A 26,674-nucleotide genomic window follows, 5' to 3' on the forward strand; every position below is an offset into this window, starting at 1 on the left:
ATCTGGCATGTGATCAGTATATCACCATAGATTCCATATATACAAACATTACAATCATCCAGGACAGGCGAAAACATTGGGTGATTAAGGCCTGGTGTACTGGAGAAGAGCTGTGCGACTTGTTTTAATTTTAGCAAATTTGATGCCTCTCAAAGATCCATGACTGAACCACTGTGCTTTGAATAAACTCAACTAAGCTCAACTTTTTTTTGGTGTATTACCCTAAAAAGATAGAAGTCTGAAATGGATGTTGTATCTAATGCATGACAGAATAATCAGGTGGACATTTTTCTGTGGACCATCTTTCACAGGGACAGGTAAATGGTACATGCACAAATGTGGTGAAATCTGTTGAAAGACGGAATATAAAAACAGGAGAAGAGAGAAAGAGATACGACAAAGTGCTCAGAAAAGAAGGATATAGAAAGGAAAAATCAAAAGACAGGAGGGAAGAAGAGAGGAAGTGGAGTGAAGAGGTGGAAGGAAGTGACAGTGGGTGGAGAAGAAAAATGGGAAGGGGGTACAAGGGAGGTGAAAAGGAAAAGAGGAAAAGAAAAAAGGATGTGGGGAGTTTTCCTGTTTTTCTACAACTGGAAACTAAACAACTAAACAATCGGTTTATCCAACATGCTTAGCTTGATGCTGATGAATTACAGATGAAGACAACACACACACACACACACACACACACACACACACACACACACACACACACACACACACACACACACACACACACACAAAGATGTCACAGTCAGCTGTTCTGTTGCTGACAGGATGTACCAGCATGTCAGTTCCAGACACATCCTCTGTGTGTGTGTGAGTGAAATGGTCATGTTGATTACAGGAGGGTCTTGAGATGTGTGTGTGCTTTCTCTTTCTTAGTAAGGAACAGTTTTACCAGTAGTTGTAGTCAGGGTGAGAGTGAGAACATTTTTGGAAAGTAAGGAAATGTCGTCCTTCAGAATCCAAAGTCCTTCAAACACCAAGGCTGTTTGAGAGTTAAGACTTGGTTTTGGGGTTAAAGGTAAAATTAGGGTGCCTTGGTTTGTGGTTAAGGTGCTGACCATGAACCACAACACTACTGGTTTGCATCCAGCCGTGGGCGTTTGTTGCATGCCGTTCCTCCTCTTATTTTTTGTCACATTTCTGCTGTCGGCCTAAAATTAGACTGTTAGTTACAGGTAGGTTTAGGTGTGTGTTAAATGGATTTGGCGTTAAAGGCAATAATCTGACAGACTATCAAAATGAGGATTGAAGAAAACAAATCATTAAATATTTCCTTCTCCTTCCAACATCCATTTCAGGGAAAACACAAACTGTTTCAGAATCTCACTAAACTTGAAGTAAGGTTAGGTTATCAAGCCTCTGGTATCTTGATATCATAATCTTTTGTTAGAACATTACTGCTGCTACTGCAAACATTAGTAACGGGAAAACAGGTTAGACCTATAGTAAACTACTTTTTTCCCTCAGCCTGTATTTAAACCTAACTTTTGTGACCACTGGGGTGTGTGTGTGTGTGTGTCTGTGTCTGTGTGTCTGTCTGTGTGTCTGTGTGTGTGCGTACTGTGTACTGTGTACTGGGACATTGCTGAACTCTCTGCAATGTGAGGGCAATGGGGTCAATGCAGATTTAGGACTGAGAGCAGGAGATTGAAAAAGACTGTGCGAGTCTTGATGAATGCTTACAGTGTCTAACTACAACCTGCCATTGTGGTCTAGCTTTCTATATAAGACCTGTTGGCTAGACGATACACACACACACACACACACACACACACACACACACACACCGTTCTATATGTACAATTGCAGGTCTAGTTGGACTCCTGTGGTTCTCTTCCACAGCCATCAGTCAAGTTTAAGAGTCTGGAGTCAGAAGCAATTCCCCCGACACTCACAGCTGGACAAGGCCACCATTGAGCTGAGCTCCATAGTAGTGGCCTTTTAGAAACATTTTTTATAGTTACTGCAGTGAAAGATCAGCCTGGAACCGTTTCCTACAGTGGCCTTAGTATTTGAGTAATATGCCAACGTGTCTTGCATGAAAACCATTTAGAAATCAAAATATTATAGGTAATAGATGTTTTTGTTTTGCTGTGGCTGGTGAAGAGGGAGACATGCTTCTTATATTTGGGAAAGTAATCTAACTACAAACAGAGCAGAGTTTCTTTAATCATGCTCATTATACATCCAGGGACAAAACAGTCGCGTTCACACACATACGAAGTGTGTTTTGGCTTGCATTTCTGTCTCTGTTAGCATGAGAATGAACACTCAGACTCACAAACTTTGCACACACTCACTGTATCCACAGACACGCACACACACACTGAAGCCGCTAATCTACGAGAACAAAAAAACATCCTGCCCGTTAAAGACATGGAGAAAATGTGTGTATTCTGGTGTGTGTGCGTGTCTGCGATGACATTTTTAGATTCCAAGGACAGTGTGTGTTTCCTCTCTTGCTTTCTATTGTTCCTGCAGCAACAGTGATCCTCGGGGAGCAGAGCAACCACCAGGACTGTAGAGCAGCAGCCAATGGCGGGGCGGGACAGAGAGGCCCCCGAGGCTGATGGAAACCAAAGTCTGTCTTCTTTTGCTTTGCTGTTTCCATGGAGATTTAAAGTATAACCAACCCACTGCATCTTCATAATATGGACTGTGATCATGTGCTGTGAAGGGCAAGTCAGTAAAATCAGCAGTTGTACTCTGGCTGGGACGAAACCTTCCTGACTTTTTGCCCTTTGTGCCACATGCTTACGTCTCTCTGCCTTATAGGATCCTAATATACTGTATCAACATGCCAGTGTAACTGCTCCAAATGTCTTTGCTGCCACCTGCAGGAATATCTGCATACATCCGCTACACCAACAGAGAGTTTGTATGAAGGGCTCTGTGGGCAGCTCAAACAAAAAAAATGTATGCAGCAAAGCGCCTCCGTGTGGTACACGTTTGTGACTTTGTTTGAAATGTTTGACAACTACTGAATGTATAGTCAGTTAACGCTAAAATAAGCAGCAGTTGCTTATGTTTAAACGTGATTTGCCATATTTTGATTTTGATGTTAAAATCAACATTTTAGCTGCATATGCAAATGCATACAGACTGTCCCTGATGGTCCTCTCCCTTGTTCTCCTGATAGTTTTGTTGCACCCATTAGGGCAGGATTTTTTTTTTTTTTTTTTTTTTTACCATATCACATGGACAAACAGAGTCTGCTGAGCTCTCACATTTTCCAGCATAGCTTCACCCAACTCAAACCTAAGCTGAGGCCTTATCGGCCTGAATAAGTGAGAACATCTGCAGTTTTCTATCTGCTCTCACCCTCACACACATACCCACATGGACAAATAGAAAACATAAAGCCTGCCCAGATTTTAAATGAGCTACGCTCCTTGACTACATGTTAAAATTCACATGTAAACCATTTCTCCACGTCTTTGATCGATACTTACTAAAACCGAATGTAGACACCACCTTACGTGTTGTTTGTACAATAATTGTCCTTTCCATATCATATTGTTACCTTGTGCAAAGTTGACACATTGGCCTGATAATAGCATAGTGTGGCTGGTAGAAGTGGTACAACGAGTAGTTCAATATGAAGATGAACATCACTATGTGAAGTTGTTGCTACGAGCAGGGCAGAAATCTCAGGCCAAACTTTGAATCCCTTCATATTGTGGCTTTGAGAAATGAGATAAAATTAAAAGTGGTTAGCAGCCTTCTTAAATACCAGTAACACGATGTGACAACTTTGTCATGTCACATTATGAAGGTATACATTCATGTCTTTGTGTTGTGTAAACAAGCATCTATTTCATTTATCCTACATGGCATTTAGGCTCATTTAGATCAAAGCTGTGTCCATAAAACATTTGTGTCACTTGTTTAACAGAAATCACGTCAGTGAACACAATTCAAGTGCACACACACACACACACACACAATAAAAAGCTGACAGGGCACTGGTTGTTTTTAAAGAAACACAGGAATACAGTTGTTTTCATTATTTAAAAAAAATGTATTTGTATGTACTTACATACTGGTGTCAAAAGAGTATGCACCAAAAATGTCACATCGACTCACAATTACAAAGAAAAAGCATTTTCCTTTTCTTGAATTACAAGTATTGAAAAAACTATGTACAGAAAAAAGGGCATGGTGACAAGATAGTACACGAGAAACAAACTTACAGTCACACAACACGGTCTTAAATGAGGCTTCGGCAAATAGAGAAAAAAAAAATCTTACACTGTCTTGGTGCTCTGAACTTCAAATTGTATTTCCACTCAAAAAAATAACCTTGTGCATCCTCTCTACAGCCCAGCGTCAATGCGTTTTCAGAGTGTGCTCACAAAAAGGATTTTTTTTAAAAACTGCTAGAGGACTAATTTATCAAAACTGAAAAATATGGACATTTAAGTGGAAATACTTTTTAAAAATAAAACTCATGTTCAAGAGATATTCTTAAAAAGGTGTTACAGTGGAAACACGAGGAGAATAAACGGGGTGGAGGAAGGTAGAGTCCTGGAGACAAGCTGTGTGTGGAGGGCCAGTCCAGGGTATCAATCTACACCTCTCTCTGGAGGGACATACAGAGGCACATAGGGCTTGCCTCCGTTTCCCCTGTTGTCATCTCTTACAGATGAAAAGTACACTCGTTCCCAAAACCTTGGCATCTTTTTGCCTTCTGGAAATTAACCGATTTTGATCAAGACAAGACACAAAGCAGGAATCAAAAGAAAGGCAGGAGAACGGTGATGTATTGTGTGTCATGTGACCAGCAAGACTGGAAGGAAAAGAAGAAAAACAAAAAACAACAACAAAAAAAAAAAAACATCCTCATGTTTCAATGGGTGCTAATGGGGAAAAGAAATATATGTAAAGTAGAGCAACTGGACTAGTACCCCAACATCATATCAGCTCCTCTCTGTCAGTGACTGACATAAACTGCCCCTGAACCAACTCAGGGTGAGATATCGACATCAGAGAGGAGCCTGAAATGGGGCACAAACACATTCAGTGCAACAATAGACTAGCATTCGCAGTCTCACAGCGTCATGAAGCTTCAGTTTGGGCTACGAAGGACTTTAATGTCCTCCTTTGTTTTTCCTAATGTCTCCTTTATGTGATGCCAGGTTAGAAAGTTACAAATACATGGAAAATGATGTGCTGTTCAGCATGCCAGTGAGTGGCAAGTCTGCCTCTTCTGAATTTAACAAGTTTGAGTGTGTCCAGCTTCTTTCCAATGAGACCAAAAAAAAAAAGAAATAACTAGAAGGGGCGTTAAAGTGGGAATCCACCTATAACAGAGGACAAAAACTATACTGATGGTCTTAGTTCAGCTGATGTTTGAGCATATGTTTAGCATTTGTAATTTCTATTTTAGGGTGAATTGATGTTTGTGAGGTAAGGATTTAATTTTGAACAGAATGTGTCTCTGGTGTATCCGGGGTGGTCTGGGACCAGCTGCTCCCCCTGGGACAGTTTCTCTTTTCCTTTAGTCACTTTTAGCCTTTTTGCTGTCGTTTCCATTTTCCTCCACCTCGGCCCCTTCTGCCTCCTCCGGGTGCTTCCTCTTCTTTGTGTCATCTGACTGAGTGGGAGACGGGTGTGGCCGGAAGGTGGCGATGATGCAGGTCATGTTGTCACATCCTGTCCCGTCTCCAGATGTGTCGGGAGCCAAACAGTGGTCCACCAGCTGTCAGGAGTACACATGGGATTTGAAATTAAAGAAGAAAACTATGGACAATATTTGGGAATCAACTAAGGCAACAAGCACAATACAGTAGTTTAAAATGAAAGTGAAACCTTCAGAAAATTTCAACCATCTAGAAATCATCACGCCTCTATCAGAAAAGGAAAAAAGCACAAACTCTCTTGAGGTAAGTATTAAACATTTAAAAACAGCTAATGGAGTATAACTTTGATATCAATTAAAGTAAGAATAGAATAAAAAAAGTTTGAGATATACATTTTTCTAAATGGAAGTAAACTGCAGAAAGTTAAGTCCATATGTTTTTATGTCTGACATGTTATTTTTATTCTAGGGTTCAGCATCCAGACACAAACCCTCATGTACTGGTTTATGTACCAAGTATCAAGTCTAGAACAGGAATTGTCTCACCTCTTCCACTATAGATGAGAGGGGTCTGGCTTGGCCACTCTGGTCTGGTTTGATCCTCTCACTGATGAAGTCCACCACCTCCTGACTGCTCAACACATTCCTGCACACACACGGAGACAAGGCTTATCCACAGTTAAGTGACTGTACAAAGGTATAAAATCCATGTTATGTCGAAAAATCCAAATGTTAACAAGTGTGAAGAAGAAATTATAACTCCTTGATAGAATAAAAAAAATGTTTGTGGGACACACTACTAACCACCCCCATTACTCACCAGATGCCATCGCAGGCAATGACCATGAAGTCGTGGTCGTCATTAAGTGTCAGAACTTTGACATCGGGCATCGCAGAGATCATCTGCTCCTCTGGGGGCAAAGCCTTGTTCCTCTTATAGAAGTGGTCACCTGAGAACCAGAGTCCAGATTAACATCTGATAAAAGAATCTCGCTGAGCTTACAGATGTGATCTCAGAGGAGGAGAACGTGCAATTGGGATTTGAACCCAGGACAGAAAATATGCACAAACTCTGCTATACCAATAGCTCTGGAGAGGTTCAGTCCACCGTTGACCCGTCCATCCATGGTCACTTTCCCTCCGGCGTTTTTGATGCGAGCTAATTCCACCTCGTCCTCTGGCTTGTGGTCGTACGACATGTCGACAGCCTTGCCTACAGCAATGCAGGGAGGAAGTGCTTACATTTCATTACAGTGACGATTACAGAGAAGCGTTTTATTCAGAGATTTGCCACTACAGATTTCAGAGGCAACTATGCAAGAGCCAAACACTTTGATTGGATGTTGTTCAGTAGTGTGACTATATCACTCGATTATAGGGAAAGAAATAGGACTTAAAAACTTAATGGGTAACTGTATATGTACAATATAATATCTTTAACACACAAGGTCAATATTTTAAGCATTCAAGTGACATCGAAGAATAAAAACTTTAGTTCCTACTGAGAATATGTCTATATTCATCACATTAGAAGCTGTCAAACTGAGGGCTGTTCAAACTTAGAGGTCTCTCAGGTGGCACCTGCATCCATTTCATGCCATGAAGAAACATTATCATCACATTTTTTAGCTTTGAGCACCAGTATACATACAACTGTTAGGGTCATAAAATAAAACAGCAGTACAAATAAACAAAATGTATGTGATGTACATTGCTCCTTTGTAACGGGGCTTAATAGACATGAGGCTGAAATTCCTCGGTTTAATTAATGTACACATTTCAATAAAACGCATGTCTCAAAAAGGTAAACTGGCACCAAATGGTGCTGACTTACCGCGTTCAGACACTACACAGCGAGAGTCTCCAGCATTGGCCACAATCAGCTGCTTCCCTCGGATCAGAGCCACAACAGCTGTGGTGCCGCTGTCTGAGCCAGGCTGAGAATACATGACACACTTTAAATTCCATGATGGCTCACACCGACATATAAAATAAATAAAAGCTTTCAAGCATTAATCAACAGCGAAAAAAAAAAAAAAAAAGAAACCTAAGGCTGCCACCAAAACATCTTCTATTTACACAAAGACATCACAAATTACTGAATTTGGCCTCCACAGCTGTGTGGCTGTCCAACTTATTGCAAGCTGTTAGCTTCATAGCTTGAATTTACAGCTGTGCTCTTTAAATGGCTAAAACAAACAATGGCCGCTCATTTGACCAATATTCAAAGAGCTGAGACTGAGACAACAAACCGATAGCCTTGCAAACAGAAAGTGATTTATCATTACATTAACTGCAGAAACTGTCATGTTGACATGATCATATAACAATCATTATATATATTTTTTCGAGCTCCAGTCTAAAGACATTTACACTATAATTCAGCCTTTAACTCAAGGTTATTAAAAAGTTAAGGCAAACTATGAGCCTGAAATTAAGCACAAAATGTTGAGTGTACTGAATGTTGTCCCCTTGTACACACCTCCTCCTTGCCATCCATTCCAGGTAGACACATTTCCTCCTCATCTTCATCCTCAGAATCTTCCTCTCCCTCCTCTGTATCCTCCTCTTCTTCTGGCTCACTGCTGTCACCTTCTTCTTCTTCACTGCCATCCTTTAAAAAAAAGACTGTTATTACACTGCTTTTCAAAGTGAGTGAGCTTTAGCAGCCAAACAGATTTCTATTCTGGTCTTCTGCTCGCACCTCTTCATCACTACCCTCCTCCTCCTCTCCTTCAGACTCCTCGCTGTCATCAAAGAACTTTGAGTCTCCTGCAGCCTTGGAGGACAAAGAGGAGCAGGAAGGACCTGCATCTCCTTCTGCCTTACCAGCCTTTTCTTCTCCATTGGAGCTTCCTGACTCTCCACAGTCAGCTGCTGTCAAGGAGAAACGAGGAGTAAAAATAAGTGGAGAAGAGCATGAAGGACAGGGCGATTAATAAGATTTTATTTTTCATGTACTTTTAGTGAAGCCAGGCTACATAAGTAAGAAAGTTTTTCACGTCATATTTTTACCGTGAAAAATGTTCTTGTTTGAGACTCTTGAGTCTCAGCTCTTTACCTGCACCACTGCCTTCACCTCCTCCTGTTCTCCGACAGGCTCGCAGCTTAGACCCACATGCTGCTCCTTCACCTTCCTTCACCTTCCCGTTGCTCTCCTCCTCCACCTCTCCGTTTAGCCCCTCTTTCTTCTGTCCTTCCCCAAAGTCCCCTTTGTCCCCCGATGTCTCAGGGTGGGGGCAGGATGCTTTGTTAGCAGCCGCACTAACAAAGAAAAAAACAAACAGGAAATTAAGGGATTGGGGGGGGGGGGGGGGGGTTCAACCACATGAGTCTTAAAATTGTCTTAAAAACAACTGCTGTCCTTTTTGTTTGGTTTTGATCAAGAGAATACTGAACTCACTGAGTTACAGTAAGTAACTCAGCCAAGTTACAACAGGCACAAAAGCCAAGACAGACATCTCTGTTTTAATGGATTACATACAATATTATCTAAAAGTTTGAAATATTGAAAATGAAAAACAACGTTTAAAAAAGGTGTCATGAGATGCTGTCGTTACTTCCTTAATGTTACATAATTCCTGTTGCAACTGGTTGTTGTGGCGAGAGAAATATGCAGAAAGGCAGAAGTGATGAAAAATTTGTAATGACTACATTTGTTGGACCTGCACAAGGTCAGCACTGAAGATGCACTGTTCAGCAAGTAACATGTCCAGGAAGTTCAAGTGCCACTTTTATTGTCTGTTTAAACATCAAGTGAAATTTTGTTGGGCTACCTGATGGCAGAAGCATGTTTGACAGCGTTGCGGTTCTGGCCGTAGCGTACCAGCAGCTCCTCTATGGTCATTGTGGCCTCCTCATGCAGCAATGCTGCCTCCTCTGTGTCCACTGAAAGGAGAGCAGAAATGTGGACTGACCGAAGTTGTCATTCTGATTTGACATAACTATTTTTATGGGTGGGCACTAACACACTTCTGCATGAGTGAACATTTTTGTGTTGTTGGTGTTTATAGTAGTTTTTTAGTAGTGTATTTTGTTATGCTGGATGTTCCAGATTACGTACACCACAACTGACTAAACAATACTGCTTAATTGTTATCAAGGGTGTACTTACAATCATCCTCCTCTGCCACCTTTTCAGTGGGTGGTTCCTCAGTGGGCCGTCCAGCGATTTGGATTAGCTCCTTGATGACTTCCTCTGTGGTCATTCTGCTATCGATGGCCAAGAAGGCATCCTCTAGTGCCTGGAAACACACGCAAAAAAGGTGTGTCAGTAAAAGTGATGCAGTGTAATGCTGGGCTAAAAATGAATGAGATTTGTGTTGGAGGTCCATTCCAAGTGTGTTGTGAATATCTCAGGACCGTGGAACAAAGGAAAAGAGATGCAGTACACCTCTGGTTATGAAGATCTCTGCTCTGTCAAGCTTGTTTTAGATAAGTAGGTCAGGTTGTGGCGTCTACAGCGTCTCACCTTTTGCAGTTTGCCATCTTTGTAGGTCTTTTGCTCCTTGATGATGCCAGGAAGGTACTTTGAACAGTATAAAGCCACCTCTTCGCCTAAATGGGAAGAGAAGGTCATATAAATTGTCAGGAGAGGTGTGTAAAACAAACCATAAAGGGGGGAAACCCATGGAAACACTTCATAAAAGTGGGTGTGTAGTGAACCAACACACTTTTTTTGAATAGAATAATACTACACACAGAAGACTGTTTTTGTACAGCATATGTGTGTTACCTCCATGTCCATCATACACAGCAAACATGGCGGTCTCCTCGTCAAACTCTAGGATACAATTGTGAGCATCCTGTGACACAAAAAAGGCAAAAATGCAAGTTTATGAATTGGTACAATAGCATAGCAATAAAAAAGGAACCTGCACCTTTAGGAAAAGTGAGTGAGAGGGAACAAGATGACAAATAAAAATACAGAGACACCTGCATATTATCCAGTCTAACTGCTGATGAGCCTTGTCTTATCATTGAAAATGTCCATACATGCCTTCTGACCAAACTGCCCACATGTATGCACATTAACTACTGTCATTCTGTTGATAGGTGATGTTTTACACCCAGCTGGAACATGTGATTATACACCAGATCTTCAAATGCTGTCAGCTGCAGTGAAGTACTTTCTCTCCAAGCAAGGAGACAAGAGTAACACAGCATCACATCAATTACGTGCTCTTGACTGTTATAAGAAAGTGATTACAATGTAGCTCCGTCGGCAAAAAACAGCCTGAGGATCAATTACGGATTTCAGTGCAGCTGATGCTGAGGGAGAAGCTGGTTTAGCAGTATGACACTCAGTCTCCTTTGGAGAGACATCAGCCAGCTTTATTCAAACAAACTTATACAGAGAACAGCCTCAGATCCCTTTCATCCCGCCATTTACTACTCAATGCACATTCCTCCTCGCCACGTTCAGGACACGGGGCGGCAACATGGTTGTCTTTGATCCGGTCCCTCTCTTTCCGACTTACCTCCATGGAAACACGCCAGCCCTGCATGGCAGAGAAGCCGTAGCTCATGTTGCTGTTGCCGCCATCGTAAGAGGTCTTGGTAGTGTTAGGTTGAGACAGATAAGCCCCCATGTTTGTCGGTTTCTATGGCTTTACACCTGGACAGAGAACGACACAGTGGAAACATGACATTTCAGCTTCGCATGAAGAGACGTAGGTACAACCCAGAACAATTTTGGCACTTCGGCTGCGTGAACCAGTCTGGCCAGTTACGGTTGCTAGCTAGCTAACGTTAGCGACACCACAACAAAAAGTAAACGCATCAGCAGCTAGCTAACATCACCGAGCTAACAGCAGCAAACCCGGCTAAACTTCCAGCAGCAACCTCTGCCCTCGCCAGGCAAGCGGATGGGTGCTGAGGAAACATCACACACTCACCACCGAAGATTGATTTACCTGTTGTGATGGAGCAAAATGAGCTTGTAAACGGGTCCCTAATAGAGAGATTCACATAGGAAATACTACACGTGTGGAAGCTGGAGCCGCTATCAACACAGACGGAGCGAGGAGAAGCAGTAGCCGAGCAGGAAGTGAGCGCGCCCGCGCATGTCCCTTTCGTCCCAGCGAGGGGGCGTGTCCGAGACGTACGTCTTACGTCATTGTGTCACGCGTTTTTAAATGCGGACCTTCTAATTCAAACAAAAATAATCCCAGCAGAAACAAACCGTAGATCACGACGTACTTATATATATTTAAGTAGCAATGCTGCAGCGTATAAATAAGTATAAGTATTTAAAATAAAAGTACGTTCTCACTTCCCATGAAGACATATGTTATTTCAGCTGTGTTTTACCATATAAGCAACCACTTATGGATGTCCATAGGAAGAGCTATAGCTGTTGACAAATTCTAGTGTGTTAAACCATGTCTCAATGAAACACACTGATTATAAACTGTAAATAAGGGGAAGTGTTGCCATGTTAAATAGCTAAAATTTGTTTCGGTAAGAGGCCTTAGAAAACCCAATTTAATAGAACACGTGATTGGTTTGTGCTCTTGCTTGTTTTTATTTTATTTTATTATCAATTATTTGATCAATATTATTTATTTCAGTATTTATGCTGGAAATACACTCCATGCCGGTTGGTGGCGGTAATGCGCCACATCGTTATTGAACAAACGTCCTAAAAACATCACAAGAGGAAAGAGGAAGAAGAAGTGATTCAACATGGCGCGGGAAGCCCGGGAAGAGAGGGAGATGGATGTCAGCGGAGAGGTCGACGCAGAGGCGGACAGTCTCTCTCCATCGACTTTAAAACTATACGAGGCACAGTTTTTCGGCTTCACCCCGCAGACCTGCATGTTACGGATCTACAGCGCCTTCCAGGACTGCCTGTATGACATTTTACCCGTGGTGGAGAAGGTGTGTGTGAGGCAGCTGAGTAAAGGCCAGTCGGACGGGGCCGAGGAGCTGCTCCGTACCCGGGCCCGGGAGTGCAGTCGGAAACTGCAGCAGTACCTCGAAGACCGGTTCAGGCAGCTGTCGGAGCGGATGGAGGCGCTGCTGGTGAACCGCTGCTTCTCCGTGCCGCCAAATGTCCTGCTGCCCGACGACCAGTCACACAACAGCTACCCCCAAGACCTACAGGTGGGTGGAGGAGTTTACTAGTGAGAGCACAGTCCACTCTGACAAGCTGCTGTTTTACATGTGTGAATATTTGGACAGTTCTGTTGTGGGCCTTTATTTTCAGTTCATATTACGGTTTCAGCTTTAGCAGGATTTGTTTTGGGGTTTTTACTTCATGCTGCTGGGTGGATGCTCAACTGTTGGTTGTCGTTTTTATACATAAAGTTAGTCACCTTAAAATTTTGAACATTGCAAAAGGAAAAATGACTGGACTGCAGGCCCTACACTGTTCATTCAAATTAAAGCTTTATCTCTGTAGTGTTAAGACAGCTCATATGTTTTTTCTGTTCTACCAATACTTCAAAACTCAAAAATATTCAGTTTACTCTCATGTACAACAAAGAAATGCACCAAATTTTCGGCAAATATTTGGCATCAAAATAGTTGCTGATTAATTGTCTGTCAATCAATTAATTGACTAATTGTTACAGCTTTAACCATATATTACATACCTGCCTGTAGATACATGTGTATCAGAGTCCAATTGATAAATCAGCAAAAAAAATATTGGACCGACTATGTTCTTTACGGATATGTTAATCGGTATATACTGTACATCAGCTTTAGAAATGACTGTACAGTAATGTAAAAGATATGTTTGGGGTGATTCACAAACTGTGACACAGTTACACTGGAATATCAATATCAACCTCAGAAATCTGGTATTGGTGAGGCTGTTCTGATGACTGAAGTAATCAGTTTTCATGGAGATGGCTCAGATGTCATCACATGACCAGTGTGTAGAAAGTCAGGCGCATGATAACAGCTTTTTGTGCATCTCCATCTGCTGATGAAAGATATGGTTGAAAGTAACTTTCAGTTCATCATGTAGTGCTCATAACAAAGTACGTACCAGTTAGCACTGTCATCTCGTGGCAAGAGGGTTGTGGGTTCGTATTTTTTTGTATTAGGTATTTTTGTCTGTTGCTCCAGTATTTGATGGTTCTGTTAGTATTGATAGGCCTGTGTGTCTAATGCAGTCATTATCAGATATGATTTATTTCTACAGTTTTCTCATAATATCTGCAGATGTCATAGAAAACAGAACTGAAGTAATGCATCTATTTGTGATTTGACTGAGGTGCTCCTCTGTCCAGGAGGTGCTGAGGCTGGAGTTGTCCCTGGCAGACCTCCAGAGAGCCTATGAAGCAGAAGTTTGTGCCAGACAGGCCCTGGAAGCCGAACTGGCGGAGCAGAAGGAGGTGCAGACGCAGCTGGATGGGATCCTGACCTGGGTCAGAGAGCTGCAGGAAGCCTGGGTCAAGGAGGGTAACGGCAACTTCCATGAAAGTTTCCGACTGGCGATGGAGTCAGTAAAGAAACTGCAGGAGGCCGTCAGAGAGGTCTACAACAAAGTGCCTCACTGAACTGATGTTGTGGAAATTCTGCAATAAATAATATATAATAAATGGGTTTCTGTGCAAACCAGATGCACAAAGCTAATATTTCCCACACAAGCTTAGATGCATTAAAGTCACACTGTGTAATAGACTTGGGTACATAAAAGTAATTATTGTCCCCTGTTGGTCATGAAGATGGCACTATTGTTCATTTCTTGTGAAAAGAAGAGTGAAACATGCATCTATTGCTTTATGAATATACATCATAATTTTATCCCAATGAAACTTAAAAACAGTAGCATCAGCTGACATTAGTTAGGTTTACTTCTCCACAGCAGTTTAATGTAAATAATAAAGCAGATGGATGCATTTCTGGGTCCGTTTAACTGATTTATTCTTAATACTCAAGTACTTTTTCCTCATGTATCTCCTCCTACCCTCATCTTTACTGTCCTGTACCGTGTGGACACAATAATGTCAACTCTCTACATTATACAGGACAGAAATGCAGTTCATCACCACAAAGCACACCCTCAAAAACTGAACTCTTAACAGCTCTTACTTTCTTAACTTTATTTGTAGCTTGAAAGTGGCAGTATTTGTTTCATTGTCGTTTCCCTGGATTGCATTGGCTTGTTGAGGTGTTCATATTATGATGTCCACCACCCTCAAGAGCAGCAGTTTGAAGACACAGTGATTCACAGCAGAGGGCGCTCTCTGCATGTTAATGCCACTCATCCAGTCTAATCCATCCTCACTTGAAGCATGGGCCTGTTTGTTGAAATGATAGTCAACCAATGATCAAACATTTCTGAATAAGCTGAAACATTAGTAACACTTTATTTACAGAATTTTGCATTTGCAGGTTTTGCATTGTTGCTTGGACGAAACACTGATATTTGAAGACATTACCTTGGACTGTGGAAAATTATTACTCACATTTTATGCAATTTTCTTACTTCTTATGAACAAAACAATTGTTAATTGAGAAACGACAGGTGAATCAATAATGAAAATAATTATTAGCTGCAGAGCTGCTAGACATCCCAGCTGCACATTATTGAAAATATTATATTTTTATTGCTCTTCTAATTGAATTCTGCTATTATTATTTCCTCTTCACTTTATATGAAATGTACTATGTTTGACTGTAGACACTGTTTACAGAGCAGTAGGGGGCAGCAACTGCATTTCATAATCATTTAATCATTAAATGATTATGAAATGCAGTTGCTAATATAACAGTTTCTTAGAGACAGTTATTTATTTGTTTTTTCTCACGAGACTCAGAGCCAGAGTTAGAGTGGTCAGAATAATTTAAAGAAGGGAAATTTATTTTAAAGGTGAAGAACTGGAGGTTGCTGTGCTGTAACTACTGCTGAAGCCTGGGGGAAGTGAAAAGAGAGCTGCAATTGTTATTACATATAATCGAAGGTAAAAACTGCAAACATGACAGACATGGTTATGAAATAATCATGTAAGTAAAAACAATCCACAACTTGCTGGAGCCAGAAGCTGTGATTGGTATTGCTGATGTCAGATTTACAGCCACAACAACAACAATTGGAACCAAAAGAAAGTACAGAAACAACAACAACAGGTCCACAGTAAACAGTCAACATTTGTTTTAGCATTCCTGACGTGTGTGTGTGTGTGTGTGTGTGTGTCACCTGCCTGTTGTGATAGACTTGAGAAATGCTCAGTCCAGATGGAGAGGTGTGAGAACTAGTCATTATTTCTGTTTGTGTGTTGACCAGTTTCTCTCTAGCAGGAAATAAATAAATAAATACACATACAGCATGTCTTTACTTGGAGCAATTTGTTTGTAATAAAAATAACAAAAGGTATCACTTACTTAAAAATCTTGTCCAATCAATGTCCCATTCAGTCATTTTTCATTTTGTTTTCTGAGGTTTGAAATGAGCTAAAAACATAAAAACACTGTATTCAGTCTTGTATGAACAATGAGGCAAATATATCACATTTCTTATTTTTCTTTTGGTTTGGCAGCATTATTTAAAAATCTAATCTGGGTCAGTGGTTTCTGTGACAAAGCTGTTTTTACACAGAAGGCTTCAGGATGGGGAGCGCTGAATATATCCTGCTTTGTTATGACACTGTTGTGTCAGTTTGCCTTTAGAACTGTGTTGCCACAGTTTGAGAACAGATCTTTTTTTAAAAATCTCTATCTATCTATCTATCTAAAAATGATGTGATTTGTAATACCCACTGTATAGTACACTACCATGAAGACTGTGATATCGTAAGTGGTTGACTTTACCCCTGATGAAGAAGTGGACAGTTTGGGGGAAATACAGTTTGTCTACCACTTACGTGTATTTGGTTGGATCATTTTGTCCTTTGACCTTTTTACTTGTTTGTGTGTTGGTTTGACCAATGTGAGACATCTTGTGGACTGCTTTTAAATTGACACGAGGAGCATCAAAAGGAAGACATTGCTCCATATTTTCTCTGTTGACAGCAGAGGTGCAGAGTAGCAACAGTTTCTCTGGAGATTATAACCACTGGTCTTGGTTAATGTGTTCAGGGGTCACAGTTACCACGGAGGTTACTTGTCTCATAATTTAAAAATCTCTTGGCATGTTGTCATTTTCTGCTCAGGACCTCCTCCTATGTTTGTATAGTAACAAGGTGTATGTCAGCGTGAACGCTGAACACTGTCCTGAGGGTACAATAAACTTGTGTGTGATACCGTCTAAAGCCTGTAAAACATGCTGTCAAACACTAAGAAGACACAGCTGTCTGCAGCTGGCTGGACACTCTGTGCATGTATGTCTGGAGCCTGTTGGCAGAGAGAGAAAATAAAAGTAATGTGAAGGGAGAAGAAGCATCTAATCAGCAAACGAGAGAGCCAAATAAGTGTCAGTGAGTGTGTTTAAAAAGTGAAAGTGTTTGTATTTGAGGGGATGGGAGACAAAACAGAAACAGAAGGCTGTGGTGGAGAGTGTCTTCATTTCACAACTGAGTCTCAAGCTTTCACGCTGCTGTCCAAAACAGTTTTGGCACTGACGCTGCGTCCACACTGAGCTGGTGATTTGAAAATGCTATTTACGCGTCAAAACTACATTTATCCACACCAGCATTTTTAGGTTGTTTTTGTCCGTCCACAGTAAAACAAAAGGAAAATGTCCAAATGTCTTTCTCCCTCCCCCGTTTCTGTTGACAAAGACCAAAACTGTGCATCACAGCCAGCATCTGGTGAGCTTGCTGAACCTCTGTTCTTTCCTCTTGTTCGCTTTACATCCATCACCTAAACCTGTGAGTTGCTTTCATTCACATTATGTTCCTGTTCCTCTTATTGGACAACTGAGTGAGCATAACAACTGAATGATTTGATACAAACTCACGAATGCTACCAGGCAGCGTAGAGCTGAAACAAATTGACAGCTATTTATTTGACAACTTATTGATCTACAGAAAATTAATCTGCAACTATTTAAGAAGTTAATCACTTTAGTCAATTACCACACAAAAATTTAAAAAAAAAAAAAAAAAAAAAGCTTGGTCGACACATTGTTCTGTGCAGTTTGTTTGGAACATAATTAGGCCTTTACATCATAATTTTCTAGTAGTGTTTTTTTCTGTCCTTACTAAAATATGACTTTTATCTCAGTTATCAATCTCGGTGTAAAAAATTGTTGACACCGGCTTAGCGTGGCCTGTGAATGTGGAGCCAAATTAAAAGAAAAAATTGTATTTTCAGATTCAGCCAGCTTAGTGTTGATTTAATGTGAACTACTTTGTGTGTTTGTACACATGCGTTTACATGTGTGAGAGTAAGTGGATGCATGTGTATAAATGTGTCTGATATGTACAAGTATGAGTGCACTCAGTGTGTAGTTGTGTGAGCTCATGTGTGTACCTGTTGGAATTTGTGACCAATCTGTTTAGTGTGTGAGCATGGGAATCCGTGTGTGTGTGTGTGTGAGAGTGTGTGTGAGTGAAGACAGCATATGGACAGTGCCCTCCCTTCCTGTAGGGAGGGGAACAACGTGGCTCTCTGTGAACCACAGCTTGACCCCTGACCCCTTAGGATCACACACATACAAAGAGAAAGAGACACACACACATAAACCCAGATACCTACACACACATACGCAGATATACATCCATTCTCAGGCAGCCAGCTGTCCTGAGCGACTGACTGTCCCACACAGAGACAGAGAGGAGAGAGGAGGTGAGAGTGACAGTCGGGCAGACAGACAGGATTGTTTTCTCAGGCTGGAATTCACTCTGACTTTTTTTTTTTAAACCCACGTGTCACCCAGCAGGGAAACCAACACACAGCAGCAGCAGACCCTCTTTTCCCGTTTCAGACACTTCTTCTAACCTTAGCTCACCGTGATGTCATGAATTAGTAAGAACATTTCCTCACCTTAAACAGCTGTAGGTGGTTTTAACCTACAGTGAAGCAAACGGTGAATAACAGACACCAGAAGTCTTTTGTTTCCTACTGTTGAAATCTCAAATTGGTCTCCTGACATTTTTAATTTATGTTATTGACCCTCATTAGTTTTTCTCAGTCTGACCTGCCAGTTACAGAGAGCACACTCTATATCTTCAACTGGGCATGTTCAGGATGACGTGTGCTCTTTTGGTGACATTGCTGGTTGTTTACAGATAAAACATTAAAAAAAAAAAAAAAACTGTGCCAGCAAATCAAGATTCTTCAAAAACAGGTCAAATGCCTTGCGATCATGTTACTGTCAAACCTCAGCATTTTTGTACAGCCTCTTTTTCCTCGCCACAATGAAACAACAGACATCGTTTTCAAGTTTATCCACTTTCAAGAAAAATGTGTTTTTGTTGGTTGAAAACATCAGGTCAATGAGGACATAAAAAACATGAGAAAAAAGCTTTTTTTCTTTCTTTTTTTTTTTTTTTTTACAGTGTTTGCTTTCAGAGTATTTAAATAAGGCGGTGCTCTGCAGCACCTGAGTGGCAGGTGTTGAGGTTAGACTGCTGAAGACTCTGCGAAGCTCATCACCATCCATTAGCTGTCATTTAGCTTTCACTTTGTCCCACTCTTTTTTTTATAGCTCCACTACGCTGCAGATAAATACATTATGGTCATATTGAATGTGGTGAGTGGCAGTGTTGTATTACTGAACTTCATTTTATTTGTACTAAATATCTGAAATCCCACCTGAAGTTTTTAATCCCAAAGTGTAAAAGTGTAGGCAAACTACTACTACTAACTTTTAAAGCTTTAAAACAGAAAAAACATGTTTAGCTGTCATAAATATATATTTTTAAAAAAACAGTCAGTCCAACAAGACAATGTGTGAATATGAATTGTTGCTGTACCACCTGATGGCCCCCACTAATCCCCAGATGTCCTGAGTCCAGTGCACTTCCTTCCCTCTAATTCAACTGTTTGATCCTCTAAATACCTTTTCAGTGTCTAATGGCTCAGAGAAGAGGACAAAATGAAAAAAGAAAGGCAGGATGAACAGAGTGAAGAAGAACAAGAGGATGAGGAAAGAGAAAAGAGACGAGGTGAGAGGAGAAGAGGAAAGGAAGAAAAGAGGTGAAGAGCAGCAGCTGGCAGGTGTCAGGAGTCACAAAGGACCATCTGTCTATTCAGTGCTACCTCCACACACACACGCTACATTTAACTTTTTCCTCAACGTGTCTCAACACAGCCATTTACCGTCATCTCCCCTCATTTGTCTTCTTATTCATTTTCATCTTAGTGTCAAATTCAAGTTTATTTTCACAGTTTATTCCTCTGCACTGCTGGTGTTGGTGCTGACTGCATTAGTTTCAGCTGGCTGTTTACAGTAAAACACATACTTTGAGTTCCAGTATAATTTTTTGGTTTTAACTCCTCAGGTCTCCACCCCATCAGAGTCAGACGAGTCCAGAGAAGCTGTGATTGTGTGTGTGTGGTATGTTGCTCCTACTCTGACCTCTGTAAACTGAAGCTCCTCAGCTACTTTCCAAGACAGACATACGTACATACAGACACACACAGACACTGTGCTGACCCCTGACCTTTCACCTCAAACAGTGTCTGTCTTAGGAGTTTTTACGAATGTCAGAAGCAGTGGGACAACATGTTAAAAACTACTGTCTTAAGACAGAGTTGACAGTGGAGTGTGAGAGCAGGAAGTTAACTGGACTTAGACAACTTTTTTTTTTATCTGCTTTCTAGTGATGTAACAACACTACATAGCCAAAACTATGTAGACACCTAAACAAATTATCTGGACACTTGAATGTTAGACATGTATGTCGTTCAAAGTCTCACTCAGTGTTAATCTGCTGCTTAACAGCTTCGGCTCTTCTGGTTTCAGTCTTTCCAGAAGATTTCTAAAACTGGCTTCAGGGATTTGCACCCATTCGAGCATTTGTGAGGTCGCTCACTGATGTTGGGTGATCAGGCCTGGCTTTCAATCTGTCAAATCATCCCAAAGATTTTGGAGGGGTCTTGAAGTGAATACAGTTTTTTTTTTAAACTTACAGATTTGTTTAGGCAGACACAGCACAGAGATTGTGGTTTGTTTAATACAGAAAAATGTGTTTACTTACACTTGAAAAACTTGTAACCATAAACCTTTTTTAAAGGTTAGCTTAGTTTAAAGAGCAGCAGGGGCAGGAGAGGCAATGCTCCAGTTGAAGACAACATTTGAAATCTGGTGTTTTTTTTAGGACAGGTTGGACGTCATCTGGATCTCCCTCACACCCACTAAACAAGCTCTGTTGCTCTCGCTCTTCTTCCTAAAACAACTCTCTAATTCATTCTCCATCCCCCTCCACCTCTCACTCCTCCACCACCCCTCACTCTCTCCTTCCTTCCCCATCCAGCAGACAGAGGGCGGATGCTGGCAAACACTTCCTCTCTCCACGAAGTTACTTCCTGTCTCTGGGAATCCATTTCCTGTTCGGAGCTACTACTACAGCACTTAGAGCATTCCTCAGGATTTTCTCCATCACATTCACACACACCCACACACACACACAGCACATTCAACACGAGTGCATGCACTTAATGACTCTGTCTCATGACTTGTTTGACTTATAGCTCACTGTGTGTGATTTGTTTTCTTTTGACTCAGGGTGATTAGTGTGTGTTGGCTGAGGCTCCAGTTGTCAGCGATCCTCTCCTGTATCTCATGTGTTTGTCTCATAGGCCAGTCATTCATAATAAGCTTTTTTTCTGCTATATGTAGATCAGCACTGAGGCCATTTTGAATCGACAAAGAGCAGACTGGGTCTTAATAATGGGGGGTCTGATCAAAAACATTTTCGTTTCGTTTGTAGCGAGCTGCCCATGAGCATGGTACTGCACAGGTAAGGTCCGTGGTCCAAATCTGAAAAGACTCTGAAGGACAAACAAAATGTGAGTTGAAAGACAAAGAGAGTGTAACAAAATGAAGAGAAAGTGTGAGGATAAGGAAAGCAAGACTGAAAAATAAAAACAGTTCTTCAGGAAACAGACATGGTTTCCTGTGGTGTTACACTAACACAGAGAGCCTGTAAGACACACTTGTTTCTAATCAGTGGCTGCATTATCTAGACTAAAAGGGGGAAGTGTTTATATTTGTCTAAAATGTTGGACCGCAGGGCTGGAAGTCACACACACACACATACAAAGGCAAAACGGATCACCATAAATACCCCCATCAACTGACATCCCACACATTAACATACACATCCATGCAGACCCATGCTGTGAAACAAAACAGGCAGTAAATATCTTTAGTATGTAAACAGCAACATAAATACACACTTCCTCACATCCTGCTGCTCACATCCCTCCTCTCTCCTCCTTTTTGTCCTTTTCTTCTTCACTTTCTTTCTCTGGTTCACTCCACAGTGAATCCCTCCAATGCACACGTGTGTGTATACTGGATGTGTATTTTGGTACCTCCTGTCCTTGTTGCATGGATAGAAAATGACTTTCCACAGCTGCTGTTCAGTATCATTGGCTTTTGTCGTACAAAAATACACTAAATACACTAAATAAATATTGAGATATCTAGTGTCAAACTCTGCACATTCATCATTCTGCACGGTGAAGTTTTAAACCTCCAAGTAAACTACCAGGAAGCAAAACACATTTTTTAATGTGAGGGGACTTTACACTGAAAAAAAAACATTTGAAAAACTGTACTGTACTTAAAAAAAAACAGAGATTTGCTAAAGACAAACCCAAGCTTGTGTTTGACCAGTCTGCAACTTCTACGCACTATATATCTATATCTATCTATATCTATATCTATATCTATATATCTATATATTTATATATTTATATATTTATATATTTATATTTATTGTTTGAGTGCTTTGCTTGGTAGCCATGAATACAAACAACATGGAACACCAAACTTTGATGGAGAAACATTGTGTGAAGATGGGACCAGGCCAAACTATTGTACGTTGCGGGCAGGGGAAAAAATGCATGCATGTAAATTGGAAAATGAAGCTGTTTTTATCAAGTGGAACATTGTGCAAGCCAAGACTTGTACAGGGCAATGATTACATGTCAAAAGACCATAAATATTTTCTTAGAGACAGTTGACATTGAAATTTTCCTGTGTGTGTTTCCACAGTCTGATTAACTCCCTGATTTCCAATTGTAGCGCCTACAACTCGAAAAAACTGACCTAAACTCTGCATGAGCTAATAGTAAAGTGTATTAGCCATATTCTACAATGTCCTACTTGCCATCAACATATCCCAACATGCCATGATTATTTCCAGGATAGAGTTATCTGGATTCTGTGCTTACATGCTCCAATCAACAAACAGAAAAGTACAACGTCAGAGTATTTGTTTGTGAGGAAACACACCCTATACAGGAGGGTCTGTTTGGTCTTTTTAAGTTGTATGGCTGCTGGTGTGTTTGTTCATTGTTGCTCCAGCCTCCTCTCTCCCATCTGCTGCCACTCATTAGCATGGAAACAGGACCCGGAGCGTTTTCACACATACACACACTGGCCATTAATCAACAAGTCAGACCAGGGTCCATTCCCACACATACATGCCACACAGATGAAAACAAAGACCATACACACAGACACAGTGCCTAATCACAGAAACATCCCAGAGCACACTTTACTACATCTCGACCACACCTGTCGTCTCAGCGGATCAGGGCTGGCAACCCAAATTTTTGTCTATCAGATCTGGCAACCTAGTGATGTCTCAATTGCTTTTTACTTTAAGTGATGACTGTTCCCTCGTGGCACACAAGGAACACAAGGAGACTTGTTCCCATCAGCTGTTCTCTTTTTTTTGTCGTCGTGGGATGAATTGGCAAGTATTATTGTGTGAATTTGCTGTCTAATTTGTCTAGCCGTCATGAAAGGGCATATTGAAGAGAAGAGTGTATTCCCATGAACTGACAACCTTGTATAAATGTGAATGGTGTGTAAAGGCCAACCAGCATACCGTGTCACAGAGGGGGGAGATGATGCCAAACTGTTGGGAAGTACAAATTTATTCTGACCTTGAATTTAATTTAAACAAAATGCAGATTTAGTGCATTACAGAAAGATGTAAACACAAAAATAGTAAAATATATGAGGGAGGGTATAAAGGCAGTGAACACGTAAAAAAAAGAAAGAAAATGACAAGAAAAAATAAAAGCAACAAAAAAACTAAGCACAAAATAATGATCTTTATGATGGGTACAATCAATCTACAGTGTGTTACAGGTGAGAAACTATAAAGCTTATGATCACACTGTGTGACAGACATATAATTCCATACAGCATTTGAAAAGTTAATCAAACTTAATAACCTCTACAGCTCTGCAGGGCCCATCTATACAAACTCATGTTGTTCTAACATGCAGAACTTTAAAACTGGTTAAAAATACCAATTTTAAAGATACTAATACAAGTACGTTTTTGCATGTTATGATGCACCAGCGCACAAACAACATGAGTTAGGATATTTTAACATTACATGATTCTCATTCAAACATTAAGACAAGCAGACACAAAATACATGCAGATAGGTAACAAAATAAAGAAAAAAAAAACAAACAGATGCTTTAGATTCTCCAACTCTGTGGAAGTCTACTGGTTTTTAAGACAGTATACTGGAGGCATGAACACCATTCTTCAGAGAGCACTCTCTAACACATCAGTGTAGTTGAACATAATTTTCACACTCATACACATCATCACATACTTTTCAGTGTCTCCTTGTGCGTTGGATGGGAGCATCTGCTTTTCTCATGTTTCTCCACTCGTTTATTTCAGGCTGTTTTTCTTTGAAGAAACTGTAGCATGTTTGTAATGTGTGATGTGTTCACATTAGGGGACCCATAATGAGGAAATCAAAAGTTTTGAGGGTTAAGAAAATATCAGAGGGGAACATTAGGAACATTGTGGTTGAGATACTTGGTTTTAGAAGTCTGATCTCAACAGCGTCGGGAAATATCCCACACCACTGACACAGACAGACTCAACCACAGTAGAGAAGCGCAGAGGTCTGACAAAGCTGCTGAGCTCTGAGAACCTACTGAACAAAGCAGCAGCATCATTCTGTCAAAGGCAGGTAAAGCTGTTGTCTCTTATCACCTGCTGCTAAAGAGATGAATACAAACCAAACTCATGAGAGAGAGAGAGAAAGAGGGATAGAGAGACATCTGCTGTCTCTGTATCACCCTCTCTCTCTCTTTCTCTCCCCTCCTGTGTGTCCTCTGTGGCAACATCTGCTTCCTCCGCTGCTCTTTCCCATCCTGCAGTGGGCGTGTCCTTTGTGTTGCCCCCCAGCTTCATTGTTCTAGCCAATCATTGTCCTCGCCAAGCTGTTCCCACGATGCACCAGTAATGACCAGAAGGCGCTGATGGGAGCTGGTGTCTCTGAAGGAATGACTCTCTTTACAACCACTTTAACCCCCAGGGACAAATGACAATAAACAAAATAAAAACAAAAACAATGCTCTGGAAGAGGAGTGAGAAATGGAGTTTGTTTTAACTGCTTTGGCTTCCAGCGAGATACCCCAAAACTATGATTTGAGAATAAAAGATATATCTGCATTAACAATTGAAAAGTAAAAGGGAATTTAATAGAGTCATGTTCTGCAGATATTAATAGAGTCAGAGGAGAGAGACAATCAGGGAAAGAGGAAGAAAGAGGGGGAGAAAGAGTAAGTGAAAGAGAGAAATGGAGCTCTGGGAAAAGATCAGAGCCTGGTCCCTGGGGAGCTGCGACAGATGAAGTAGCTGAATAAGCTGTCTGTCATTGTGTGACTCGGGCTGCTGTGGTCACTTCGTTTGTTCAAACTCAACAATGGAGGATGGCTGAGAGAGAAATCTCTGTTTTCCCACAAGATTGAGCCCAAAAAATCACTAGTCAGTGATGCTCTCTGTTTGTGTGGGGATTTGTCCTGGTGGCAAATTGAAATGCTAATAAAAGGACAGAGTGGAGAGAGGTGTAAAGTCAGTGGGTCACTATTATGATGCTGTTTGTTCTGTTGTGACTGCAACTGCAAACCAGCAAAAACACGAAGCCATGAGGAGAAAACAAGGCTTGAAATGTACTTCTGGGAAAGGCTTTTGTGCCATTATTTTACATATTTGGTAGTCAAGTTGTATTTAAATTTGAATTTCAAATTTGAAATACAACACATCAGTGAGTCAGAAGCAGGAGAACAAATCTGGATATTCAGAATCACGTTTCCCACAATATGAAATGGGTGTTAGGATAAGAGAGCAGAAAAAAATCCTCAAATTAAATGTGTGACCATGAGGACTGTTTATTGTGGTACATCTTATAGATTCTGCTTCTAACACTGTGAACCGAACCTAATTACTATACTGAAAACTTCCACTGATGCCGGTGGCTTGGTCAAAAAAATAAAGTTAAAGCAAGACTGTGTAACTTTTAAATGTTCAAAAAAATAAATTCTTTCTTATGAAAAACCAAAGTTAAACTTCCAAGCAACAAAACATAATGTACCAAACCCACTGTTCCTTTCATTTTGGCAGCTAAATCCTTCTTTTTCTAAAATTGTTGGGTCCAGCCAGATGTGCCAGCTGAGAGTTGTATGTGTCCCCAGGCAACAAGGTGTGAAAAGGTTGTGATATAAAAGCAAAGACACAAATGACACTGTCCAAAGCAGTGTCCTGGTGGTAGAAAACTACATGATAGCAGCCCCTGGACTGTAAGCAACTGACCACAAGTGGAACGTGTTCACATGCTCACAAGGGTGGGGAACAAACAGGAACGATTTGCACATAGGGAGACGCTGTGTCCATGGTCGGCATCTTAACCTGTAGGCCACCAGGGTGCCCCAAGTTCAACCTCTTTCAGCAAAGCACTCTTATGTATATGTGTGTGTGTGTGTGTGTGTGTGTGTGTGTGTGTGTGTGTGTGTGTGTGTGTGTGTGTGTGTGTGTGTGTGTGTGTGTGTGTGTGTGTGTGACAGGTGACCAGAGTGAGGACAAAAGAAAGGTTAGTGGCCAAGTGTGAGCTCTTTTCTTAACCCTCTTGTTGTCCTCTTCCCAACAGTCACTCTCTCTCTCTCTCTCTCTCTCTCTCTCTCTCACACACACACACACACACACACACACACACACACACACACACACACACACACACACACACACACAGG

At 41.0% G+C, this 26,674-nt stretch overlaps 2 protein-coding genes across 3 annotated transcripts; one reads left to right on the top strand and one right to left on the bottom strand.

The window, feature by feature from the left end:
• Positions 1–4,295: 4,295 nt before the first annotated feature.
• Positions 4,296–11,625, bottom strand: ppm1g (protein phosphatase, Mg2+/Mn2+ dependent, 1G). 2 transcript variants are annotated; one of them, XM_041042852.1, is made up of 14 exons: positions 11,506–11,625; positions 11,071–11,207; positions 10,326–10,395; positions 10,062–10,147; positions 9,705–9,834; positions 9,367–9,478; positions 8,652–8,854; positions 8,295–8,464; positions 8,073–8,204; positions 7,425–7,527; positions 6,672–6,803; positions 6,411–6,540; positions 6,137–6,236; positions 4,296–5,710 (listed from the first exon to the last, which is right to left on the bottom strand). In XM_041042852.1, the coding sequence occupies exons 2-14, from the start codon at positions 11,179–11,181 to the stop codon at positions 5,510–5,512; spliced, it is 1,680 nt and encodes a 559-aa protein (XP_040898786.1). In that variant the 5' UTR covers positions 11,182–11,207; positions 11,506–11,625; the 3' UTR covers positions 4,296–5,509. The 2 variants fall into 2 exon arrangements, with proteins under 2 accessions (XP_040898786.1, XP_040898778.1); XM_041042844.1 differs by having other exon boundaries at positions 8,295–8,467.
• A 639-nt stretch (positions 11,626–12,264) lies between these two features.
• mis12 (MIS12 kinetochore complex component) lies at positions 12,265–16,008 on the top strand. The gene is made up of 2 exons (XM_041036910.1): positions 12,265–12,697; positions 13,834–16,008. Exons 1-2 carry the CDS (start codon positions 12,278–12,280, stop codon positions 14,101–14,103), a joined length of 690 nt encoding a protein of 229 aa, XP_040892844.1. The 5' UTR covers positions 12,265–12,277; the 3' UTR covers positions 14,104–16,008.
• Positions 16,009–26,674: the final 10,666 nt, after the last annotated feature.

Source organism: Toxotes jaculatrix, chromosome 1 (assembly GCF_017976425.1).
Source record: "Toxotes jaculatrix isolate fToxJac2 chromosome 1, fToxJac2.pri, whole genome shotgun sequence".
In the NCBI taxonomy this organism is placed as follows: domain Eukaryota; kingdom Metazoa; phylum Chordata; class Actinopteri; family Toxotidae; genus Toxotes; species Toxotes jaculatrix.

Excerpts from the sequence above, each read along its gene's own strand:
- mis12 (XM_041036910.1), top strand. The coding sequence starts at position 12,278 with ATGGCGCGGGAAGCCCGGGAAGAGAGGGAGATGGATGTCAGCGGAGAG. Across the intron at positions 12,698-13,833 it reads GCTACCCCCAAGACCTACAG|GAGGTGCTGAGGCTGGAGTT; the intron begins GTGGGTGGAGGA and ends TCCTCTGTCCAG.
- ppm1g (XM_041042844.1), bottom strand. The coding sequence starts at position 11,181 with ATGGGGGCTTATCTGTCTCAACCTAACACTACCAAGACCTCTTACGAT. Across the intron at positions 6,804-7,424 it reads CTGTGTAGTGTCTGAACGCG|GCAAGGCTGTCGACATGTCG; the intron begins GTAAGTCAGCAC and ends GCATTGCTGTAG. Across the intron at positions 5,711-6,136 it reads TCTCATCTATAGTGGAAGAG|CTGGTGGACCACTGTTTGGC; the intron begins GTGAGACAATTC and ends TACTCCTGACAG.